Raw genomic sequence first — 21,395 nt, 5'->3', positions numbered from 1 at the left:
AAAAGGAAAGATAATCACAAATATTAATTCTATTTCACAAGCATGCTAATAAAGATAAAATAGCCAGACCTATTATGTAATATTCAAATATTCAAATGCAATACTAATAATTTTGTTAAAACTAAAATATAGGGCCATGCCCCAAAAGGAAAAGGTTAACTCAGTTATAATATAATACTCCGCATGATGTGTGATAAGGTGATGGTGTGTGTGAACCATCACTTAAAAACTAAGCTTAATTTGGGGTGCCTGGGTGGCTCAGTGGGTTAAGCTTCTGCCTACAGCTCTGGTCATGATCTCAGGGTCCTGAGATCGAGCCCCTCATCAGGCTCTCTGCTCAGCAGGGAGTCTGCTTCCCCCTCTCTCTCTCTGCCTGCCTCTCTGCCTACTTGTGATCTCTGTCTGTCAAATAAATAAATAAAATCTTAAAAAAAAAAAAAAACTAAGCTTAATTTAACTTCTTCAACAAGGAAGCATGGCAATATAGTTATTTCCAAACAGTGGGAATGACAGATGTATTGATTTGTTTTAGTAGTCAGAGAACCTTTTTAATTCTAAATATGTCCTTTCTTTCTCAAATCAATTTTCATTTTCCTATCACCACCTGATCTTTATCCCTATGATAAATAGGGATACTCAATTACAACATATTTGCAATAATATTGATGAAGTTCTAGAACCTGGGTGAGGTTCGGTGGGCTGAGGTCCGGAGCCGATGACCAAGAAAGAATTCTTGAGACATCTTTGGTGCAAAATGGTGGTTTATTAAAGCACGGGGACAGGACCCGTGGGCAGGAAGAGCCGCTGCCCCGGGTTGTGAGGGATGGCAGTTTCTGTACCCTGCGGTTGGGGGAAGGTGAGGGAAAGGAGGTTTCGATGGAGCTTTCATATGCTAAAGAGGTCTACAAGGTTGGGGAAGGCAGGGAAACATTGAACGGAGTTTTCATATGTTAAAGGAGGCCTCCAAGGTGCAGTGAGGCTTGATCAATGTTATCTTTTGGCAAGCCATTAACATCAAGATAGTTGGGAGATTCCTGGTGGAATGTCATAATCCTGCTATCAAGCATCTTTGTTAGTGAGATTTAGGTCCTTCTACCCCAGCCTCCTTCAGTTTTGTTTATGGAGGGGAGGGTGACATTAAGGCTTGAGGTACTGAGTCATTTGCCTCTGGAAATTGTGCTATTGATAATGTAACTTCTTTGTTAAACCAAGGGAGACTCCTGTCTTGCGGGATTGTGATCTCAGCAAGTTATTTGTTTTGGCAGTCAGGGGTACCTGAGGAATGCCACACACATCACTGAGGGGAACGGATGGAGAGGGGGTGCAAGGTGCCAGCTTTTGCTTTGTCCTCAGCCAGCCTCCGGCTCCCTCATCAATATCATGGAGTTTATAACCTATATTTTCAAGCCTCACTAAATCATGCACTTTGGTTCCATCTTACAGTCTTGTCTCTCCAAATCATTAATTAACATTTGTAGGCTGAAATATATTCTTCCATTCCTTTATATCTATAGTACCTTAGAAAACGGCATTTGCAATCATTTCTTGAGGAATGCCAAAGAAACCTGGGTGCGTCCTTTAGCCCTCTAATCCTGAGTGACTCCACATAACTTCTTTAATGTAAAAACAATAATAAAAAATAATCTGTTTTTGATGTACAAATTCTTTGAACTTGGAAACTGTTTACAATAAATCAAGAAAGTTTAAAATGTTTTCTTTATGTTTTACAGCCAACGTTGTTGTTGTGGGCTAACCAAGACACTATCTTTACTGAAGTAAATGGACAGGAATGCAATAGATCTTTTAAAAAGAAATAAAGAAAGGCAAAGCGCATTTATAATAGCAAAATTGTGTTTGAAAGCAGACTTTTAGGTTTCAGTAAAGCATGCATTTCTAGGAATGAAGGAGCCTCAGGTGCAAAGGCTAAGTTAGGTAATAACCCATCATGAGCACAGGCAAGGCACGTCTCTGGTCGTCAGTATTTTTCTCATAACACATTCTCATTCACCTCTCCCTGCAGGCAACCATTCTTTATTTCATGTGTATTCTTTTGTTTGCATTCATTCTCGTAAAAATGCATTTTGTTGTTTTGTATGCACGTGCCTTTAATTTATTCTTTGTGTTACAACTCAGTTGTCTTAGTCAGTTTGGACAACTATACCAAAGTACCAGATATTGAATGGCTAATAAATACCAGAAATTTACTTCTCAAAGTTTTGGAGGCTGGCGGTCTGAGATCAGGGACCAGTGTGGTCCGGTTCTGGAGATGACCCTCTTTCAGGTTGCAGACTGCAGATTTCCAGACATATCCTCACATGGATGAGAGCAGACATAAAGGGCTCTCTGGGTTTCTTGTTATAAGGGCACCAACCCTATTCATAACCTAATCACCTCTCAAAGGCCCCACCTCCTAATACCATTACACTGAGGGTTAGCATTTCAACATATGAATATGGGGCCCGGGTTGCAGGGGTAGGGAGTGGGGGCCAGAGGGAGGGGCAACAAATATTCAGTCCATGGCATCACTTTTTGTTTCAGACTTTTTTACTCAGATCTGTTTCTTAAGCTCTATCCATGTCACTAAATGTACATCTAATCCATTGCTATTGGCTGCCACAGAATGATTCACAGTCTGCATCTGCCATATTTTACCTCCTGCCCATCATCCCAAGAGATGCTGCTCTAAACTGCCTCCTACTTGTCCCCTATGGACCTTGCAAGTTCTTCCGAAGGCAGAGTTACTGGGTCATTGGGTGTGCATCCACTTAATTTGACTAACTAGCTGGATGGCTCTGCAGAATGTCTAAACCAGTGTACATTCCGTCAGCAATGCAGGTCCCCACATCTTTGCCCGCACTTGGTATTACTTGACTTGCTGATTTCTGCCAGCCTAGTAAGCAATAAGTTATATCTTATTTGGATTTAATTTAATTTTTCTAATTACTAATGAGTTTATGCACTATTAAACATGCTTATTAGCAAAGTTTTCATTTTTATAAACTGTTGATACCTATCCTTTACCTGTTTCACTATTAGAATTATTTTGTTTTAATAGTGTTATTTTCCAGGAGTTCCTTATATTTTCCAGATATGAACAGTTTGTGGGTTGTAGAAATTACAGTTATCCATTCTGTTTTCTATTAATTTGGACTATGCTGTTCTTCATGAAATAGAAATCCATAATTTTGAAGTAATCATCTTCATCAATTTTCTTTGTCTTATGTTCATGTTTTTTATAAATTTTTTAGAGAAAACATTCCCTATAAGTTATAAAAATATTTTACTATATTTTCTTCTATTACGTTTATAGTTTTACTTTTTATATTAGGTCTTCAATGTATCTAAAGTCCACCATGTATGTAATGTTAGGTAGGGTCCGCGGTTTTATTCTGCATATAAGTGAGCCAGTTTTCCCAATTTAACTAAACAATCTTTCTTCCCAATATGTGGTACGATTGTTCAGCTCTTTACATTTCTTTGCACTTGAGTCTTGCAGAAAAGGAAACATGATCTATCTCCTCAAATTTCTTCCAATCTCTTTGGAGAAATGAGAATCACACACATGAAACTGAACAGCCTGACATAATTAAGAACCAAATTGTATGTTGAGGACTTAAAGATCAGAGTAACTTCAAAGAAAAGAAATTCAGCTAGGTTTCTGTGGTCAAGAAAAACATGGTATTATTTAGCTCTGTTTCAATGAGACAATTTAAAATTGTTAAATGAGACCATTTTTCCTTCACTCACCACCGAGTTACCTTTAGAAGAATTACACAAAGGGTTCATGCCTTATCCTGAGCCACTCCTGTTTATTGTTGTTAAATCCCAATGAATAAAGCCAGATTTTTCTCCTGTCCTATATGGGTGCTAAGTAGACAGCCAGGAAAGACAGGTTGCAGGTCCTGTTCTTCCTCATAATTGGGGATTTACTGATTTGAATGTAAATGGAGGTACAAACGTAAAATGAGCTCATGCTCAGATACTGCTAAAAGAACTCCAGTAACCAGACACCAATAATTCATGACACTCCCAAATGGGTAAGTCACTTTCTTTAATTATTAGGAGTTCGGGTAGAGTCACTGGCTGAGGCAGTACTTTATTTGAAGAACTATATTTTAGCAATATGAGGAAATATTTTTAAACTATAGGGTCATTACAAATGTGAAAGCTATAAGCTTGTAATAAAAATAACTAACATGTACTGCATGCCAAGCACTACATTAAGCACCCAATATGTATTATTTTAGTTAATTCTCAAAAACAACTTTATGAGGTAAGTACAATTATTATCACAATTTTATAAATGAGGGGAAATCAAGGTATAGAAAAGTTAAATTACTCAAGATCATACAGCTAGTAAATGATAATAGTTAAACTTTGAGATTACATGTTCTTAATAAACTTCCATCCTCCCTAAGAATCACCTGTGTGATTTTACTTCCCATTTACAATCCTACAAAATTCCAGAAATCAAGTAATTATCCATGGTACAGTCTTTTTCAATTACACTATCTACATGGGCCAGTGACCATCACCTGCATTAACAATGGCAACAGTTGGGAGTTTTCTTAAGGTTGTCTCCCCCTAAAAAACACTGCTCCTATGTCCAAGGAGCACCCAGGGACACCCAAAAAGGGCCTAAAATGATTCTCAAAATATACTTGATACTATGTGTCTATACAGTCTGTAACTATAGAAACAAGGAACTTGGAAACAGAGATGCAAGGAGATAAACTAATTAGAAATTTACCGTCTAAAAGAATAAGAAGACAAAAGTGAGAGATTTGGCTCTGATCAACATTGAGGCAGGAAATGCTTCTAAGAACAGGGAACTGAGTCAAGGTAAACTTAAACTTAACAAAGGTATTAGTCTTTAAGTTTGGATGCATAAGGTAAGAGAAGCAAAAAATGCTCCATGCTTGGTGTGGGCCTATGGCCCTATGCCTAGAGAGAAGAAACTGGATTTGGAATTGAGAAAATTCTAAGCAGACATTATCAGGAAACTTCATGTTCAGAGGTTAGAAAGATTGGATGTAGAGTATGGCTGAGACCTTACATGAGAACACAGACTTACATTTATTTTGTAATTAAAGATTAGGCATATCAAAAGGAAGATGTGTATCACTGCACCTCTAACTTAAATGTGTTTAACTTGAATCCTGGAAGAAAAAGATAATTGTTGTCTATTTCATGTCTAATCTGCAATGTAACACTGCAAAGGAGACATTTTTATCACACTTGACGGATAAGAGAACTAAGCCTCTGAAGTTGAAGTCCACAGCCAGTAAATATGACAGGGGAGATGCAAGGCCATGGAACACATCAGAACATGTGCTCTTTCCATTAAATTGTTCTAGTTGTTAGGAAGAAACTCAGCTAAGATAGGGAGCTCAGTTCTACATCAAATTTTCTCCCATTTAATATTTAAATTTATTATTTTCCTATTTTTTTATTTAAGTTTTGTTAGTTATTAGTTACATATGTTGTAATAGGTAACTCTTAGCTAAACAACACACTGGGTTTATTTGTTAAATATGCCCTCCTCCATAGTTTCCTCACTTCCCAGTATCAGCTTTGTGTTCGGGTTTACTGAGATACAATTTACATATAACATTGTGTCAGTTTACAATATAAAACACGTTGATTTGATATACTGCAAAATGATTATCACTGTAACACCTCCATCATATCACATAATTATCCTTTCTTTTTGGGATGACAACATTTCATATCTTATTTCATATCTTATTTCCTTAGCAACATTCAAGTTTATAGCACATTATTATTAGCTATAGCCCCCATGTTGTACATTAGATCCCTAAAACTTGTTCATCTCATAATTGGAAGTTTGTACCCTTCCATCAACATCACCCTGCTTCTCCCATGACCCCACCCCCAACCCCAGCCATGGTAACCACCAGTCTACTCTGCTTCTGTGAATTCAGCTTTTGAGATTTCACATCTAAGTGATATCATACAGTATTTGTTTTTGTCTGACTTATTTCACTTAGCATAATGCCCTCAAGTTCTATCCATATTTTCCCAAATAACAGGATTTCCTTCTTTCTTGTGCCTGAATAATATTCCTGTGTACACACACATGCACACACAGCACACGCACGTTTGTATACATACCCAGAAGTGGAATTGCTATATCATAAAGTAGTAGAAACTTCCATACTCTCTTCCATAGTGGCTGCACCAGTTTACATTCTTCAAGAGTGCACAAGGGATGACATCCTCTCCAACACTTGTCATCTCTTGTCTTTTTGATGATAGCCATTCTAAAAGGTGTGAGATGATATCTCATTGAGTTTTGATTTTCACTTTCCTGATGATCAGTGTGATACTGAACCCCTATTCATGTACCTGTTGACCATTCGGTATGTCCTCTGTGAAGAAATATCTATTAAGCTCTTCTACCCATTTTTTTAATCAGACTTTTTTTTTTCTGTTGAGTTGTATAGGTTCTTTATATATTTTGGATATTAACCCTTTATCAGATATATGATTTGCGAATATTTTCTTCCATTCTATAGGTTTCCTTTTCATTTTGTTGGTGACTTCTTTTGGTGTGTAGGAGCTTTTCTGTTTGATAGAGACCCACGTACTAATTTTTGCTTTCATTACTTGTGCTTTTGGTATAATATTCAAATAATTGTTGCCACAACCAATGTCAAGAAGCTTTTTCCTTATGTTTTCTTCTAGAAGTTTTATGGTTTCAGGTCTTATGTTTAAGTTTTTAATTCACTTCCAATTATTTTTGAGATGGTGCATAAGGGCCTTATTTCATTCTTCTGCATGTGGTTATCCAGCCTTCCAACACTGTATATTGAAACAGATCATCCTTTCCCCATTGAGTACTCTTGGGTGCCTTATTAAATATTAGCTGACCATAAATGTGAGTGTTTATTTCTGGGCTCTTGATTCTTTTCCATTGGTCTATGTGTCTGTTTTTATGTCAGTACCCTGCTGTTTTGATTACTACAGCTTTGATTAGAGTTTGAAATCAGGAAATATGATGTTTCTGGCTTCGTTCTTCTTTCTCAAGATCATTTAACTATGCATGATCTTCTGTAGTTCCATATAACTTTTAGGAGTTTTTTTCTATTTCTGTGAAAAATGCCACTAGAATTTTGATAGAGATAGCATTTATCTATAAGTTCTTTGGACAGTATTGACATTTTAACAATATTAGTTCTTCCAATCCTGAACACAGGATATCTTTCATTTATTTTTGCCTTCTTTCATTTCCTTCATCAAAATATCATAGTTTTCAGTGCAGAGATCTTTCACTTCCTTGATTAAGCTTATTCTTAAGTATTTTATTATTTTTGATATGATTGTGTTTTATTTCTTTTTCAGCTATTTCATTGCTAATGTATACAAAAGTAGCCATTTTCTGTATGCTGATTTTGTATCTTGCACCTTTACTGAATTCATGGATTAATCAACAGTTTTTTGGTGGAATCTTTAGGATTTTCTCTAAGTAAAATAATATATCTGCAAATAAAGACAATTTATCCCCTTCTGATATGGATGGCTTTTATTTCTTTTTCTTGCTTGATCGCTCTGGCTAGAACTCCAGTACTATGTTGAATAGGTGGTGAAAGTGGACACCCTAGGTGTCTTGTTCTTGATCTTAGAGAGGAAGATTTCAACCTTTCCCTGTGAAATATTATATAAGTTGTGGGCTTGCCATAGATAGCCTTTATTATGTTGAGGTAATTCTTTCTATATACAATTTGTTGAGAATTTTTATCATGAGAGGATGCTGTATTTGTTAAGTGATCTTTCTGCATCTATTGAGATAATTATATGATTTTTATGTTTTATTCTATTAATGTGTGTATTGCACTTATTGATTTGTGTATGTTGAAGCATCCTTGTACCTCAGGAATTAATATTGCTTGATCATAATGTATGATCCTTTCAATATATCATTGAATTTGATTTGTTAATTTTGTTGAGAATTTTTGTATCTCTATTCATTGGAATTTTAGCCTCTATTGTCCTTATCTGACTTTGGTATTGGGTTAATGCTTGCCTTGTAAAATGAATTTGGGAGTGTTCCTTCCTCTTCATTTTTTTGGGGGGGAAAGTTTGAGAAGAATCAGTGTTAATTTTTCTCTAAATATTTGGTAGAATTCACTAGTGAAATCATCAGTTTTTCTGTACTGGGAGGTTTTGATTATGGATTCAACCTCTTTACTCTTTATTGATCTGTTCAGATTTTCTATTTCTTCATGATTTAATCTTGGTACTTTGTGTGTTTCCAGGAGTTTATACATTTATTCTAGGTTATCCAATTTGTTAGTATGTAATTTTCACAGTAGTCTCTTATGATCCTTTGTATTTCTATAGTATCAGTTGTAATATTTCTTCTTTCATTTTCTGACTTTGAGTCTTCTTTTTTTCTTAGTCTAACCAAAGATTTGTCAATAAAACCAACTCTTAGTTTTGTTGATCTTTTCTGTTGTCTTTTAGTCTCTATTTCATTTATCTCTGCTCTGATTTTCTTTGTTATTTCCTTCCTTCTGCTAACTCTGGGCTTTGTTTTTTTTCTTCTACTTCTTTTTTAAAATTGTAATTTCAGTATAGTTAACCTAGTGTTATATTAGTTTCAGGTGCACAATACTTTTTCTTCTTTTCTAATTCCTTGAGGTGTGAATTAGGTTGTTTATTTAAGATCTTTCTTTTTTCTTAATGTAGACATTTATCACTGTGATATTCCACTTTAGAACTGCTTTTGCAGCATCCCATAGTTTTGACATGTGTTTCCATTTTCATTTGTTTCAAGATTTTTTTTTTCCTTTTGGTTTCTCCTCTGATCCATTGGTTATTCAGAAGTGTGTTGCTTAATTTCCACATATTTGTGAATTTTCTAGCTTTCCTCCAGTTATTAACTTCTAGTTTCATGCAAGTCAAAACATAGTAGTCCAAAACATAGTCAAAAACATAGTATGATTTCAGTCTTAAGTATTTGCTAAGACTTGGCTTGTGACTTACAATGATCTATCATTATAGATCATATGAATCCTAAAGAATTTTCTGTGTGTGCTTGAGAAAAATGTGTATTCTCTTGCTGTTAGGTGGGATGTCCTATATATGTCTGGTTAGTCCACTTGGTATAAAGTATGGCCAAGCCCAATGTTTCCTTACTGATTTTCTGTCTGAATGATGGATCCATGATAAAAATGGGATGCTGAAGTCCTCTACTATTATTGTATAGTTTATTTCTCTCTTCAGATCTGTTGTATTTGCTTGATTTATTTGAGTACTCTAATGTTAGGTACAATATTTATGATGGTTATGTCTTCTTGATGAATTGACTCCTTTTTCATTATATAATGGCTTTCTTTGTCTTTTGATACCAGTTTTGGCTTATGGTCTGTTGTCTGTATCAGTTTTTGAGGAGGAAGACAACAGAAATAAACAACTATAATAGAGGAAGGAGGTTGATGAAAATATCTGCCTGTATATGTGTAGCATAAACAACCTATGATTTAGGAGAAAAATGTGGATGGGTGTTTTCTGAGAGAAGTTTTTTTGAGAAAGGAAGCAATATGATCCATCTCTAAACTTCCTGATGAAGTTATGACTATAGCACAGTCTTTACTGGATAATATATTTAGATTATTGTTCATCATTCAGGAAATATAAAAGATTCTAAGAGTAATGATTCATATTCTCTCTCTTTCTCCTTTTCACTGAATAATTTGAAGATTTCAAAGACAACACACCTGGAAAGCACAGGAACCTTCTAAAAAAATGATTTTCCTTTGCCTCAGGCATTCTGGTTTAAATACCTTTAGTACAACTTTGAAAAGACACAAAATATATATTTTCCTCTTCTAAAATGGTAATTCAGAGATCTAAGCCTTTGTGTTATGCTGAAAGTTATTAATTTATCCTTTATCACCCTTAATTGCAAACACTTTAATTTATTGAATTTACTTTGCCTCTCAGTCTCAGGAATATAAGCCAATTTGGGATAAGCTTATCCAATATATTGTACTTGCTATGTGTGATTAAACAGTTACAGATGTCCATCTGTTTCTTTCTAACATTTTATAGGGAAACACTGAGGAGGACTAGGGCAACCAAAGAAATATCTTCAATAATATCACATAATATCACAACCCATTTGTTGATATCATTACTCCTGGATTTTGGGTAATCAGAATGTCACACTTCCATGGCACTCCATCCATATACCCACAGCCCCCACATGACACTGGATCCAACTGCCATCTCTACTAGACACAGCTTTTTTTTTTTTTTTTTTTGAAAGGACTTTTGTGGACACAAATTGACTCAATATCCAGAATGCCACCAAACTTCAGAATTCCATAAATACTATCACCGTTAAGGGTGTCCACGCTCTGCTTAGGTTTAGAATCATAATCCATAGCTGACTTTTTGATTCCTGGGTTTTGCCAAAAATCTAGAGTTTTAAATAGATACAACATTAAAAATTACAATAAAGAACTATCAAGACTATAGTTCTCATTTTTAGAGGGCAAAGAAAACAGACTGCCTTGCAAGAGGGCTAAAACAGTTTCTTGACCCCTTAGGTGCTGCCTACTACACATTGTGGGTAGGAGCTTTTAGTAAAAACCCACCCGTGTGCTCATCCGAAGGTCAGCTAGTTCAATTGGGCAAGTCACTTCCTCATCTATATAATGCAGACAATAATAGCATTCACCTCAGAGGGTTGATGAGAAAAGCAAATGAGCTCACAAATACAATGGAGTTAGTGCTTGGTGCACAGGTGATACACAACTATGAAGACTATTTCTACTATTATGACTACTATAGTCTTACCATGGAGGAGCTTTCCATAAACAATCGAATTACCTGAAAAGATCCAAAAGGAAAAAGGATTCCCATCAGTATTTCATAGTCAATTTGCTTTTTTCTTCAGAAGCGTTGGTCTAAATCTGATGAAAAGCTCATTAAAAACTCTTGCAACTTTCCTGGTAAATGCAGGGCTTTCTGATAAATTCTCACTTTCTTTCATTCATTCATCCAAAAAAACATGCTTTATTCCTACATACATGAAAAAATCAATACATATCCCTAAAGGGTGTGTAGTATAGTAAAGGAGATTAAAAAATACATAAATAACTATATTAAGGAGGGAGTAGAAGGTATAAGAGGGATAAGAAAAATTAAGGCAGAAAGAGGAAAGATTACCCTGAGGTTCAAGGAATAACCACAAAGAAGGTATTATCTGAAATAGACCTTGAAGGAGAGTTCTGATTCAGAAAAGGAGAGCCAGCAGAAGGGAGGACACTACAGATTCAAGGAATAGTCTAAAAAGGGCAAGTAAATGGGAAATAAGGGTCAAGCCTGACAGGTACAGGTGCTGTTGAAGACTGGATGGAAGATGGACGACAGAAGGTGATGACCTTGAGTATGACTCTATGACCCGAGGCAAAAATGACTTTTGCTTTATTTCCTATTTTTACCTTGAGTTCAGCCCTTGTAGCAAGGCAATTTCAATTAAGTCTTACTTAAAACTAAACATGTCTTTTTTTTTTTTTAAAGCATCTCTTACACTGTTCTTTATGTGCTACTCTTATTATAATTAGGAGAAAGCAACAGGATCGGAAGTTTCTTTGTGGCATGTTTGTGGGTCCTTTGATTCTCAGGGCTCATCTGGCGTGACACTGGAAGAAACTGTTTTTGTATCATTAGCTGACCTCTTGGTGGCATATCTAACTGAAGGTCCCAGTCTCAGCCCTGAGACACCTCCTACGTAAACACCGAGATTGCTGAGAGAAAAGCCAAGTTGGGAAGCGTCTGACGGGGAAAGGCGTGGGCCATGTGTAAACAAACTTGTTCAGGAATGAGAGCTGAATGCTTGGGCGCGACTGTTGGTTGGAGTTAACAGCCTCTCCCTAACTCTTTTATTAAACACTCAACTAACCTTCAATTGCCCTTTTAGAACTTAATCTCAGCACAACTTCCAGCATTTCAAAATCATCAAACCTAAAGAGGTACAACCCTGAAAGGGGTGGGGTCTGTGTTTAATGTTAAGTGACTCATTACAACAAGCAAACTCTGCAAATGCCCCAGAATGGGAGGTGGGCTAGATTTATAAATCAGTATCTCTATTAGCTTGTGTACGTAATACACTTAAAACAAACTGGCACACAGTTTTGTTTGTTTTGTTTTGTTTTTAAGTGTTCTAACCCTTCATCTTCTAGGAAAGATTAATCATGATTAACGATTCATCATTATCTTAGGGTCTCTAGAAAGCTAGTTCACACATAAAATCCATTCAGCAATCGAGTTTAGGTTCCTGTTTTCTCCCATTCACCCCTGATGGAAATTCCTTTATTGCAGAAAGCCTTTAAGCCAGTCCCTGTGCGGCAGCATTTCTCCACGTTTTCCTCACGCCAGACGAATCACTTAGCCTCACCCCAGGCTAAGAAAAGAGGCTTTACAGGGGCAGGGTCCTGGAGTTTGTATTAGAAGGAAGAAAACTTTATTTCTATGATTAGTGAAGTCACTTATGCCTAGATTCTTCTTACGATGTTCTTTCAGCTTTTCTCTTCCCAAACAACTGAACCAACGGCGGGATTGATGCTGGGTGTGGGTATTCTCAGCAGCCACGTGACTTTAGAATGATGTCATCTAAAGTCAAAAACTTAATCTAATACCTTCACCAACAAGTTATAAACAGCCAAGGGAACAATTGTGGGTGGAATTTCAGAGGATAATTACAAACGTCTGTAAATACTCAGCTGCTATTTACTTTTCTTCCATTTAATATTTTGGCACTTTTTTCCTTTTGGGTTGGCATGGGTTTGGTTTTTTGTGGGTTTTTTTTTCTTTTTTTTTTTTCCTTTTCTTTCCTTTTGGATTTTCCCCAGATACTGAGTAATAAGACTATCTGTATGCAGCGAAAAGAGAAATCATTACAACAATGTCACTCCTCCAAAAACACACCTTCCAAAACAGTTTCATTTCTAGCTTATAAACCCCACACCTCCTCAGTCCATTTAAGCTCTTCTTAGTAAATACAAATAAGTGTATATTTTGGATACTAGCAGTTTTTCAATTTTCTAAATACTGCCTTTGATCTTCAGGTTTACAAATATACAACCAATTATATCTTGACAAGTTCTATAGTTTAAGTCAACCTGATGTTTATTTTATAATTTATTGTTGTGTGTTCTGTGAAGGAACTTGAAGTAAAATGTACATCACATTTATCAAGGAGGCTGGCATTTAATGAGAAGAGATGGCCCCACAAACAGAAAATCTAAATTTAAGTCCCAGTGTATGATCCCCATGATGCCAGGGAATTTTTATATAATGTCTCCAAGTGTCAAATAAAATACAAATCAAGACCTTTTTTTTAACTTTATTTTATTTTTTCAGTGTTCCAAGATTCACTGTTTATGCATCCCACCCAGCGCTCCATGCAATGCATGGCCTCCTTAATACCCACCACCAGGCTCACCCATCCCTCCCTTCCAAAACCCTCAGTTTGTTTCTCAGAGTCTACAGTGTCCCACAGTTCATCTCCCAAGATCATTTTTATTCCATACCAGTTATTGTAAGGGTTAAAGGAGACCAGGAATATTCTGTGTCCCAGTTAAGCACTTGTGAATGCCTGGTAGTGCTAAGGAAGCCACGACTTGTTCCTTGATCTCTGACATAGCCTCCCATTTACTTTTATGTTTATGCATTTTTCAAAATGAGTTGGTTTTCTTGCCCCTTCCTTAAAGACTTAGGACGTGGGTTTTGCACATTTGGTTCATCAAACGAGAAACGCAACGCTCGTTTAGTTTAGATGACACTGTTGCCACCAAGTGGTCACTAGGAGATACTGCAAGTCAAACCCCAGGTGTGATAAGCCACGGCCACAAGATGCTGGATCAGGCAATTAAAATTCTGTGCAAATGAACCAAAAGTAGCAGCTTATTTTCTCCTTCCTTGGTAATATAAACTGAGTAATACAACTTTCATCTAAATCCACAACACTATCTTACTCTTTCTTCCTCTCGGATTTACACTAGGGCCCATAACCAACAACAATTTAAAAACCACTGGCTCTCTCCCAAATCCCTAATGCCTGTTCTCTGTATTTAGAGCCAAAGACCCACAGAGAAATCTGAGACCTGCGATGCCAGGAACGGCGTTCGGGAACCACCTGCAGATCACTACCAAAATATACCAACATCTTACGTGTGTTTAATCGTTATACCCTATGAGTAGCATATCAATATCTTTTTTTTACAGGTTGGGAAACTGAGGCTCAGATTGGTTCAGTAACTTCCAACGTTGCCCAGTTTGTGAGCAGCAGGATAGGCTTCAAACCCAGAACTCAACCAAGGTTTTCTCAAAGCCTCCCGCCATGCCATGTTTTGGCTCTGGGTCTTTTGGCTTCACCTTCTATAGAATTTTAGGAAGATTCTTCAAGTACCTATGTCAGACCATTAGAATCACCTGGGGAGATTTTTAAAAATATGAATGCCTAGATTCCCTCCTAATCAATTATAACCAAAACTCTGAGGGGCTCCAGTATCTATAATTTAAAAAAAAAAAATCTGCCAGTGATTGTTTCACTGTGAGAGTTGAGAACCATTGGTTTAAAAGAATATTACTGTTGTTAAAATTCTTTTCTACTTTTTTAGCCTTTAATCAGAAGGATATTTTTATTATAAAATATCTTATTAACACAGAGTTTTTCTCTTGTTGTAATAACAGGTGGATGAGGTATTTATAGATTCAGCCTTGAACAAGAATTATATCAAGAACCAAGTAGTCAGACTGACGTATGTATGTTTGGGCAAAGGTGGACTCCCAGCCTGGAGGGACATAGGCCAAAGGAGATGGGAACACGCATATGTTGTTGTCTCTGTGAGGCTGGCTCTTGCCTAAGATTTCTCATGAATGGTATCTCTATACGGTCTGGAGATACAGGGCTGACCACCATTTTCTAAATGCAAAAACTAAGATGCAGGCAAGTTAAGTGATACATTCAAAGTTCCCCAAGTGACAGAAAAAGGATTCAAACCCCATCAACTGATTGTAAGGCCCAGGACTACCAGAACCTGTGCCCTTGGGAAAAACCACCAAGTTGTCTTGACGGATGTATCAGTTCAAAAATAAGAAAGCAAAGTTTGACTGCAGAATGGGATCATAAGTTTTATCTGCAATGAAGTCCCAGGAGGCATAACCAAACAAAAAATGTTCCTGTTTTAACAGATTTTCTGTTTGTTATGGTAAAGGGAGAAGGCTCATATCAGTTGCAGAAATTACTCAGAAGTTTCAACTGTGTTATTTGGAAAGCATGTAGCAGAACATAAATACATAATAGGTGCAAACCTATGAGCCTATAAGACTCATCCTCTTAAAAAATGAATATATCCAGACAGATTTATAGAAAGAAAATAATATTTTTTCTCACAACAGACTTATGTCTTATTAGAAGACTTATTCCAAGGTCCTTACACCTTTACTAAATAACTAGTGACCTCCAGAAGGATTTTATAATATAAATTAGATAAATTCTACAATGTTTAGGAGATAAAAAGCATATATTTGCTGAAATTCTCTGGATTTCATATCATTTCTTTTCAAATTCTGATTTGCCATAACATTCTAGAAACATTATTATAGTCTTGTGAACTCCTTGAAATTTATAGTCATTATAACTTGTAAGTTTCTCTGTGGACCCAGAGAATGTTTTCCTTCTGTCTAAAGAGGGAAAATTAACTTGGTCTTACATTTGCCAATATGTCATAAAATTCTGATTATTTGTATCTTCACATTCTGGAGCCTAAATGGACAACAATATATAAAAGTGCATCAGAATCAATATGATTTCCTGTTTTTAGTCAAAGGATTCAGGAGAATTAGGCCTGTAGTGCTTTTCAGAGCTTGGGTCTTTTGAAGTGTAAAAATAAGTGACAAAGTAGATCGGTACATAGATTTGATTTTTTTAGGGGCCTTTAATTGTTTGGTTTTCCTAATTTAAAAGGAAAAACTGAATACTACAGGTAGAGAGACTTGAACTTGTTTATATGAAAAAAGTTCAAGGAACTGGACATATTTAATCTGGAGAAGACTCAGGAACCAAGAATGTCCCTGTCTTCAAATATTTTATGTGGAAAACGAGCTTGATTTTTATATATGTCCCAACTGGTAGACCTAATCCTAATGTAGTAGAAGATATAAAGAGACACATTTCAACTCAAAGTGAAGAATTCTCTTAAAATCAGAGCTGACCAAAGAGAAACAGCCTCTGGAGGGAAGTAAATTTCCCATCATTTTAATTACTGCCCTGGGGTTAGAGGGCCATGGGTGCCTAGAGGTGATGTACGTATCCGCTGGCCAAAGAGACCACTAAAGTTTCTTCTGATCCTCAGACTTTACAATTTGGATGAAATTTTTTTGATATCTGAATCTTACCCAACCGCTATAACAAGCCTTCGAATTAATGGGTAAAATTTACTCAAAACATGATGGAAACTTGAAGAGGGAACATATAAAATGGTCTTGGGTCAGATAGTGACATACAGATGAATGTCAATGTAAGAAGATTAGTTCTCAACACTTTTAGCAATTAAGGCATAATGCAGGGGCGTTAAATCCAGGAAAGAGTGTAAGGCCCAATGTATTCCTTGAATAAACATCTTTCTCTTGTACGTTGCAGTCCAGAGGAAGATGGTGTGAAAGCAGACATCGTTATGGTGTTCCAGTTCCCCTCTACTGAGCAAAGGGCCTTAATAAAGGAGAAAATCGTTAGCATCTTAAATCAGAAGATAAGGAAAACAAGAGCCTTACCCATAAATGCGTCTTCAGTTCAAGTTAATGGTAAGTAGGTACACCCTTTTTTGGGGTGTGAAGTTTTCTACTAGTTCTACTTCATGTCTTATTTTAAACTTACTTACCATTAACTTCCATTCCAAATAACAGCTAGAATTTAGATGGGAAAAATTTTTTCAAGTTAAAAAAAATGGCATTTCAAGGTTTTATGTTTCTCTGATAAAAGCAAGTCTGAAGTTAGTTATCAAGTCGTTTTTCCTGTAGGTATTGACTGGCAGTGGTCCTTATATAAAGGCAAACCTTACCACTAATAGAGAATTAATCTGATCCAGTCAGTGCCTCCATGACTAAGCTAGTGAAAATACCAAGCATTTAGCAACAACTATTTTTCAGGGCGTGACCTTCCTAAAACATAAATTCATGTGTTGCCTTTTAAAAATATGGATGCTTTCTGTATATAGTGAAATTATGACGTTTCTCTTAACTTTTTCTCCTGTGGGCATTTGGGAAAATGATAAACCAACTTTGGAGCCACTAAAGCCACCTTAAAAGTGATGTTTTAAAAATCACTGAGCTACAGGAAACAAACTGAGGGTTACTGGAGGGGAGCAGGTGGGAGGGGTGGGGTGGCAGGGTGATGGACACTGGGGAGGGTATATGATATGGTGACAAAAAAATAAAAATAAAAACTTTTGAAAATCACTGTGCTAGAAAAAAAATCACGGGAATCATTATGCCATTATCATTACTCTAAAAAGGCAAACCAATCTTTATCAAGGCCCTTTTCTATGCTCTTCACATGCAGCATCTAATTTCTATATTCTTAGGAAGTAGGAAAATTCACCTTTATAAATATATAAAAGAAACAAAAAATTAAGGATGCTAATAAATTAAAGGATGTAAGATCCAAATCTAGATCTCTAATTTCTTGAGAGGCTTGACATAAAAAAGTGCTCTGGGTCAAACACATCTTAGAAGTTCTGTCTATGATATTCATCTCTTATATTAGCATATTAAAGGCTCTGCGGAGTCCAGCTAGACAGAAACTTGTTTACCCTTGTGCATTAAGCTACTTCTGCAATACTTACTTCTGGCACACAAGTGCAGATTTCTCCTACAGATTCCAATGGATCCCAGACTTAAGAGAGTTTCAGGGTAAGTAATTAATATCAGAGCTGAAACAGGATGCCCTACCCTTGTAAGGGTCTGGCTAACTCCTCAAGAGGAAACCTGACCAGGAAGTGAAAATCTGAGGGAATGGGATGGGCCAGAGTTCGCTGGTGAAGAGTCAGCTACTCCGGGAATAAAGCTGGGACCGCTCCCAACCCAGGAGGGAAGAACCTGTCAAGGGCTTAATCCACCTTGTTAAGTGGGGAAACAAATGAGTCGAGGTTGTGAAATAGTGGCCATTCTGATAAATTATATGACGTGTTGTGTGTGACTTCCAATAACCAGTTAATTTGCCAGAAATTTAAAAGCCTGAGCTATCTGAAACCAGCAATGAAGCACAAAATAGCTATCAGTTGCCTGGCCTTTTTGTTTTTTACAGGTTCAGTTTATGTGCTACACTTTAATCTTAATGACTAGTAGCTTAAAAGGCAGGATGCTATTGGAGAACCTGATTTGAAAAGTTACCCAATTCTAACCCCACCGAGTCACTTTAAGACCACCCAAGTAGGGGCACCTGGGTGGCTCAGTGGGTTAAAGCCTCTGCCTTCGGCTCAGGTCATGATCCCAGGGTCCTGGGATCGAGCCCCGCATCGGGCTCTCTGCCCGGCAGAGGGCCTGCTTCCTTTCCTCTCTCTCTGCCTGCCTCTCTGCCTACTTGTGATCTCTGTCTGTCAAATAAATAAATAAAATCTTTAAAAAAAAAAAAAAAGACCACCCAAGTAACTGGCCCATGACTTTACCTCTGTTCTCTCATCCATAAAAATTGCAATTATTCTTCCTGTAATCATGTATTTGAGGTTGTATAAGAAAATAGAAAATGTGAAACATATAGGCCATTACTACTTAGAAAGAAAGCTAGTAAATTCTACACTTGCTTTGGAAACCGGAAAGCATAATGCAAGTGACTGGTAGTAGAAAAAGCTGGAACTTTCAAATTTTCCACATTTCCAAATGTAAAAAGAGGAGTGTTTACTAACATTTAGAAAAACCCACTTAGTGAAAAGCTCAGCGGAATCCTCAAGGCAAAATCACAGCTCTCCAGGAACACTCAATCTGGGCGGTTCCCAATGAGTGGAAAACTGTTGAAATTCTAGACCAAGTCTAGAAATAACCCTGCAGCCTAAGATTATCTGTTATTTGTCAAGAATCTGTGGGTTGGTTTGGTTTTGTTTTGTTGTCTTCTGGGGTTTCTTTTGAAAACAAACACTGCATGGTATGGATCCTTTGTGGGATGCAATGTGTCAAAAGGAAGCTAAAATCGGCTCCTTTGCATTGCAAACACTGATGGGGTCCGTGATCAAAGGATCTAGACTGATACAAAGGGAAGGTCAAGCAAAGCTTGATTTCGCGCCAGCACAGAGAATCAAACCGACCGCCGGGGGGCGTCTCCTACGGAGAGAGCGACCCCTCCCCACCAGCCTCACAGACCAGCTTTTATAGAGCAAAGGCCATGTGGTTGAGCCTGGCCAATGAGATTGTAACACACAGAGAAAGTTGCATAATCATGCTAGGTCACACACGGGTGGCCAATTGAATTACAATTTACCCTATAGTAGCTGTTTGAACTAGCCTACCACTTTGGTCAGAATTGGCGCCCAAAAGGTGGGGTTTATATTCTTTGGTGGTTAGGGAGATAGTATGTGTGCTTTACTGATTGGACGCCTCCACCTGGCCTGACTCGTCCTTGCATTTGGGCTCTGTTATCTCAGCCTGACCTGACCAGTCCTTATATCTGGGCTCTTTTATCAGGGACTGGTCAGCCATATTTTACTGGTTTCTCAGACTTGTTTCTAAGTAAGTTCTTGGGGGGGGGGCGGGGGGGAGGGGAGGGCAGGGTCAATTTAAGTTCAATGCATAAACAACAAAATGGCCGTTCTACTGAGATGGGGTCGTTCTGGCTAAGTAGGCCCTTAAAACACCATGGCTTGAAAGAGCAGGTCACTGCCTCCGTTTGGTTCATGTGTGCTCCAGTTCCCCTCATGGTCCTTGTAGCATGCAGAGCCCTGAATACTAACGCAATTACTCTCAACTCAGAAGTATGTTAGAGGCTCATTTTCATGACTTAGGTGTTAATGTTCATTTCACTCCTTCACATACAAAGTAAAATTATTTGGTAAAAATTAGATATCAACAGCTAGTTACCTGCATGGGGATATTTTAACTCTAAGTGTAATCATTCTCCCTAAAAATTCACTCCTCAAAAATTCAATTACACTCACAACCATTTCGAACAACCTGGTATCCTTCCTGGAAAGGGGAAATTTGCGTCTTGCTCAAACTAAGATGAAGTTTTAAGGAAGAATTCTAACATTATACTACTTTCCATTTTAATCCATTACTAACTAACGTAGGAAATATTAAATTATGTTTTAAAAAATGAAACAAGAAATTTACTGCTTTAAAACTACATTTGACAGAAAATTGAGTTCTTCTATAGAATAAATACTGAGAATGTGTCCTGAGCAATTGATTCTTTATCATATAATGACTTGGGCATGAATGTAAGGGTATTATTTTTTTTTAAGATTTTATTTATTTATTTGAGAGAGAGAGCACAAGTAAGCAGAGCAGCAGGCAGAGAGAGAGGGAGAAGCAGGCTCTTCACTGAGCAGGGAGCCCAATGTGGGGCTCGATCCCAGGACGCTGGAATCATGACCTGAGCAGAAGGCAGCCGCTTAACCAACTGAGCCACCCAGGTGCCCCTGTAAGGGTATTCTTGAATTGGATACTTTCAAAATTCCCGCTTCACAGAATTTATCCTTACTAGTTTGCCAAGTTGGATTTATAGAAGGTGAGTAGAAAGAAACATTCTTATTTTGCACAATGTAAAGTTAGAGACAGAGAGTATGAGTCTGAGAAACATGGCACTGGTCGAAATAAGTAAAACAGTTTATCCTCATTCTGCTCAGTAAGGCTTTTTATCTTGAAAATCAACACAATTTTCAAATAACCTTCCATCAATTTAAGTTGAAATGTTCATGTGTCCTTTGTCAGATTCTTTTTTTTTTTATTATTTTATTTATTTATTTGACAGAGAGAGAGAGAAGGAGAGCCCAACAGGGGAAGCAGCAGGCAGAGGGAGAGGGAGAAGCAGGCTCACAGACCAGGGAGCCTGATGCGGGGCTCAATTCCAGGACCATGGGATCATGACCTGAGCCGAAGGCAGACACTCAACGACTGAGCCACTCAGGCGTCCCAATCCTTTGTCAGATTCTTAACTTTGTTGGAAATTGAGAAAATTTGATTTTAGATTCTGTCCAATAATTGGTCTTTACCAATATTCAGCAGATGTTGGATAAGACTACATAGTCGTTTATTCTTCAGAAAAAATCATTTTGACAATTTAGTAATTGTTTTAGAAGTATTTTAAATATAGTTTATGTGGGTAGTTTCAAAGATTTTTTTTTTATTCCTAAACCCTTTGACTAAAGAAA

The 21,395-nt window shown here is 37.1% G+C and overlaps 1 protein-coding gene across 1 annotated transcript in view; it reads left to right on the top strand.

Moving 5' to 3' along the window:
- Positions 1-21,395, top strand: part of TMPRSS11A (transmembrane serine protease 11A) — a gene marked incomplete at both ends in the record, with an annotated part of 40,427 nt that overhangs the window by 5,146 nt on the left and 13,886 nt on the right. Inside the window, 2 exons of the mRNA XM_080796372.1 lie at positions 14,728-14,795; positions 16,679-16,839. Coding sequence (XP_080652498.1) covers positions 14,728-14,795; positions 16,679-16,839 — 229 coding nt within the window. The remainder of the gene's footprint in view (positions 1-14,727; positions 14,796-16,678; positions 16,840-21,395) is intronic.

This window comes from Martes martes (genome assembly GCF_963455335.1).
Source record: "Martes martes genome assembly, chromosome: 2".
NCBI lineage: Eukaryota > Metazoa > Chordata > Mammalia > Carnivora > Mustelidae > Martes > Martes martes.
This window is presented reverse-complemented; position numbering and strand designations above follow the sequence as displayed.